This window comes from Teleopsis dalmanni, chromosome X (genome assembly GCF_002237135.1).
Source record: "Teleopsis dalmanni isolate 2A chromosome X, ASM223713v2, whole genome shotgun sequence".
Lineage (NCBI taxonomy): Eukaryota > Metazoa > Arthropoda > Insecta > Diptera > Diopsidae > Teleopsis > Teleopsis dalmanni.
Window position 1 is genome coordinate 42,591,874 of NC_051848.1, and position 5,467 is coordinate 42,597,340.

Genomic DNA, 5,467 nt, shown 5'->3' on the forward strand with positions numbered 1-5,467 from the left:
TAATCTCTATAATAATTTTTTATTAGACATTTCAAACTACAATATTATTGGCTATTTTTGCAGATAATTCTTATTTTGCAAACTGTTAAACTGCTTTATCGACAGATGTGTTTCTCGTTGTTTATTGCGTGTCTTTTTCTTTGTTTTCTTCTTAATGGAATATTTGGCATACTTGTCAATTTATTTTAGAATATAGCAGGCATAATTCCTATATGAATTTAAACATTTGCAAAGTAAACAAAATACTTTAAATATTTTAACAACATAAATAAAAAACAACAGATTAAATCAAATGTTATAGACAAACGTATTTCACAATAATCTCACAATTCAACGAATAATTCAAACATTAAAATTTAAAGTTTAAGATTTATATTTCTATAAGTTGCATATTTTAATATAATTAGCGTATTTGTATATCATTATTAAATATTTAACTCTAACATTTAATAAAATTATCAATATTCACTATAATAAAATTAATCCAAGTTAAAGTGAATGTTTATAACATTTATATATATGTTTAAATCTATGTCTTGATATCATCGTAGCTCATATCATATATATATTTTTTAAATATTTATTATTTTTCCCTTTGTAATATAACATTTATTGAATATAATAATATTTATTTAATTTTAAACAAATCATTGTTTATGCGCCAATCCGCCTACATTTCGAAATATTCTTTTTGATGTGTTTTGCTATCTTTCTCTATCTCTCATTCTACGCCACCACGTCAACCAATCAAAAATGAACAAATGTCAGTGGCAAAGCAACTCTGGGAGAAAAAGCATAAATCGGCAAGAGCGTTTGACAGTCGGCACAGAAGTAGACAACAATAAGCAGTGTTTCTTGGCGTGCAGTTTTAGTTTTAAGTAAAATAATTAAAATTTTTGTAAGCGAGGTTAAATTAAGTACAGAAAATTGAACTCGTCTTCCTGTGATTATCTGTCAAAATTAACTGCAAGTATTAGAAAATAAATTATCACCAAAAGAGTTGAAAGAATTTACTCGCCGGTATTTATAGAAAAATTTTAAAAGTAAATACAAATAAAGGCGAAAATGTTTAAGTTCCTTATCTGTAAGTTAATTTACTGACGATTTGTGCAAGAAACATGTTATATGTGTATATATTGTGCATTTCTAGTTTTGGGACTGCTGTGCGGTACGACGTGGGCGTTTTATTCACCTTCTGATAATGTTGTGGAACTAACGCCAGCGAATTTCCAACGCCTTGTGGTTAATGACGATGCCATTTGGATAGTTGAATTCTTTGCACCTTGGTGTGGACATTGTCAACAGTTGGTGCCGGAGTACAAAAAATTAGCCTCGGCATTGAAGGGCATAGTTAAGGTAGGTTCTGTTAACGCTGATGAGCACAATTCGCTTGGAGGCGAATATGGTGTGCGTGGGTATCCAAGTATTAAAATTTTCGGTGCTAATAAACGTTCGCCCACGGATTTCAATGGCCAACGAACAGCAAAAGCAATGGCTGAAGCGGCTTTAGCTGAAGTCAAGAAGAAAGTGAACTCTGCGCTAGGCGGTGGTAGTAGCGGTGGAAGCTCATCTAGTGGTGATGATGATGTCATTGAGCTTACAGAAGATAATTTCGATAAGTTAGTTTTGCAATCGGACGATGTGTGGTTAGTTGAGTTCTTTGCACCATGGTGTGGACACTGTAAAAACTTGGCACCTGAATGGGCTAAAGCTGCTAAAGAATTGAAGGGCAAAGTTAAGTTGGGCGCTTTAGATGCAACTGTCCATCAGAGTAAAGCAGCTGTAAGTATATTAATTAAATGTGCTTTATAATTATTTTAATCCTCATGAAATTTACATAAATATATATAGTTTATATATATATTAAAATATAGATATAGGAATGTCAGCATATAGATATAAAAATACATAAATATAGACATAGGAATATATAAATGTAGATATAGGAATTTATAAATACAGATTTAGCAATATATAAATACAGATATAGGAATAGAAATATATATAGATATAGGAATATACAAATATAGATATAAGCATAGATTTCGCAACATATAAATATAAATGTAGGGATATATAAATATAGCTTTAGGAATATATAAATATAGCTATTAGAATATATAAATATAAATGTTGGAATATATTAATATAGACATAGGAATATATAAACATAGATATAAGAATATGTAAATATGAATATAATATATAAATATAGATATAGGTATATATAAGTATAAATATGAGAATATAAAAATATAGATATGGGTATATATAAATAAGTATAGGTACAGGAATATGTATATATAGATATGATAAACAAAAATAGATATAGGTATATATAAGTATAGATATAAGAATATGTAAATATAGATATAGGAATATATAAATACAGATATAGGAATCTATAAATATAGATATAATGTACAAGTATAGATATAGGTATATATAAGTATAGATATAAGAATATGTTAATAAAGATATAGGAATATATAAATACAGATATAGGAATCTATAAATATAGATATAATATACAAGTATAGATATAGGTATATATAAGTATAGATATAAGAATATATAAATATAGGTATAGGAAGATATAAATATAGATATGAGAATATATATATGTATATATGTACATATATATATCTATGTATATATGTATATACATGGATGTATATATATATATAAAATGTAATATTCTAAACCATAGCTTCTCTTGTTTTCATACAATATGGGTACACTTTGAGATACAAAGCCATTCATTATTTCTCCTTTAGTTTACCTTTGATTTAAAGCATAAACGCGACTATTTCTAGAATCTATTCCGATTCATATTTTAGTAAGCTATACTATAGATATCAATTTTAGTTTCTTTGTAATAAAATTTGGTAAAACCGTGTAAGTATGGTTAAGCCAACATTATAACCTGATTACCTATAATGCATTGACTTTTTTAAAGCCAACATACTAAGAACTTAGAAGAACAACGCAATTGATTAGCCTAAAAGCAATGCTATAAAATCCATTTACTCCATATTTATATTGCAAGAATTCTATCGCTGATCGGAGCCAAAGTCTTAGCTTAGTTGTATGAATGAGCTATTTTTATGATATCTAGGGATTTTATACCCTTTTTTTTTGTTTTGCTTTAATATATTCGTTTTTATGTAATGGATCAAATGAATCAAAGAAATAAATTAAGGAAAATATTTTTCAGGTCTTCATACGAAAAAGATTGTATATATGCATACATTATTTTATATATATACATTATTTTATATATATACGTTATTTTATATATATAAATTGTTTTATATATACACGTTGTTTTATATATATAGGTACATTATTCAATATATAACATTATATATTGATACATATTCATTATATGATAACATTTTAGTTGTATTCATATTAACACAATTTATTTTCTTTTAGGAATATGGAGTTCGAGGTTATCCCACAATCAAATTCTTCCCTGGAGGCAAGAAGAGTAAGAGTGATGCCCAAGACTATGAGGGCGGACGTTCTGCCAATGACATTGTTGCATTTGCATTGGATAAGCATATGGCACCACCACCAGAAATTGTAGAAATTGTAAATGAGGCATCCTTCAATACTGCATGTGAAGATAAATCTCTTTGTGTGATATCTGTCTTGCCCAACATACTCGACTGCAATGCAAAATGTCGTAATGAACATTTGGATATGTTACGCGAGATGGGTGACAAATTTAAACAAAAACTATGGGGTTGGGGTTGGACCGAAGGATATGCACAACAGGAATTGGAGGAGGCGCTTGAAATCGGAGGCTTTGGTTATCCTGCTATGGCTGTTGTTAGTTTCAAAAAGATGAAATTCTCAGTATTGAAAGGTTCATTTTCAAAGGAAGGAGTTAATGAATTCCTACGGGATATTTCTTTTGGTCGCGGACGTACTGCACCTGTGCGTGGCGCTAAATTGCCAGCCATTGTTGATGTTCAACCTTGGGATGGTAAAGATGGTCAAATGCCTGAAATTGAAGAAATTGACTTATCCGATGTCGATTTAGATGACATTAAGGATGAGCTGTAAATTGTTTGTTTGTAGCTTAAGAATTTGATTATTATTATTTTTTATTTTTGTTTTTTCCTTAAAATAGTATAAAAATTAAGACTGTAATGGATTGCTCGTTCACTTGCATGTGAACTGCAACTTTTTTTATATAAACATTTTAAACCAGAAAGTAACAAACTTAACAGAACAAGTAAATAATATATTTTGTTTAATTCTATTTGTTTAAAACTTATATATGTAAATTTCTATTCCGATTTTATAACTACAAATCCATCATTCGCAATATTTTAATGTGTACATGCGCTGAAATTTATTTTGAATAAATATTTATTTTGAAAACTTGAAATATTTACGTAAATATTAAATAACTAATTAACCACAAGGTGTTCTTTGCGTTAATTAAAATTTATTAATAAATTTGTAATGAATTCCAATGTATGAAATCTGTTTCATTTATTGCCTTTATTTATTGATTTAATTTTGTATTATATTTATTCTACATAAAATGTATCTATATAAATCAGTGCTCACTCGAAAAAATTAACATTAGCTCACGAGAAAATATTTTTGTTATATTTACTACTCTACGTGTCTTGAGATGGGTCCCGGCACATGAAAACAATGAAAAGACTGACAGTTTCCTAATAGAGAAAAGGAGAAACCTAATATAATTAAATGAACTGAACTGAGCCATTCTGTACTCTGAGGGCATGAAATGTCGTAATACTGGGAAAACTTCTAATTGAAAAAGTATTGAATGAACTGTAAAGTTTAAAGACAGACTAAGAGATTTATTTACCTAACTAAGACAGTTCCTAATAATTTTTTTCTTCACTGAGCAGAGATATTAGTACAGCTCTCGCCAGGTTTCAAACAGAGCACTATCAATGATTCTGAAAAATTATCTTAACAAGATAAGCTGTTTAAAGACTAGTATCTGCCGATTTTATAAAATTTTATGAAATTAAAACATTTCTGATTCTCTGTTGAATGCACTAAACTGAACAGCAGTGGAATTATCTATCCAACACCTGAGGTTAGCACATTAAACCATCAGAATCGCAGTGTAAAGTATTCCCCGCCTAATTAGTTATAATAATAATAATAATATTGTGTTGGCAATAATAGCATGTTGGTAATAATAAGAATAATAGACTGTCAAAATATATAATGTAATACTAATAGTGGGTAGACAAAAAAAATTACTCCAGGCCTACGTCTGGGAACCGGCTGTTTCACCCGGCAATCAAACACTCCTCATCATTCCAAATTAGGCTACAACAACTACAATCAAAGCTATATGCAGCAATGCTTGTCGACAGACACCAAGAAATTACACAAATATTTTGTCACGACTAATTTTTTTTTAGATTCTATCCGGAAGTTATCAACATTTTTAAAAAAAAACTTT

At 28.7% G+C, this 5,467-nt stretch overlaps 1 protein-coding gene across 1 annotated transcript; it reads left to right on the forward strand.

The window, feature by feature from the left end:
* Positions 1 to 722: 722 nt before the first annotated feature.
* LOC119689021 (protein disulfide-isomerase A6 homolog) lies at positions 723 to 4,268 on the forward strand. Its single transcript, XM_038103756.1, has 3 exons — positions 723 to 1,084; positions 1,151 to 1,782; positions 3,439 to 4,268. The coding sequence occupies exons 1-3, from the start codon at positions 1,066 to 1,068 to the stop codon at positions 4,072 to 4,074; spliced, it is 1,287 nt and encodes a 428-aa protein (XP_037959684.1). The 5' UTR covers positions 723 to 1,065; the 3' UTR covers positions 4,075 to 4,268.
* Positions 4,269 to 5,467: the final 1,199 nt, after the last annotated feature.

Excerpts from the sequence above, each read along its gene's own strand:
- LOC119689021 (XM_038103756.1), top strand. Across the intron at positions 1,783-3,438 it reads TCCATCAGAGTAAAGCAGCT|GAATATGGAGTTCGAGGTTA; the intron begins GTAAGTATATTA and ends ATTTTCTTTTAG.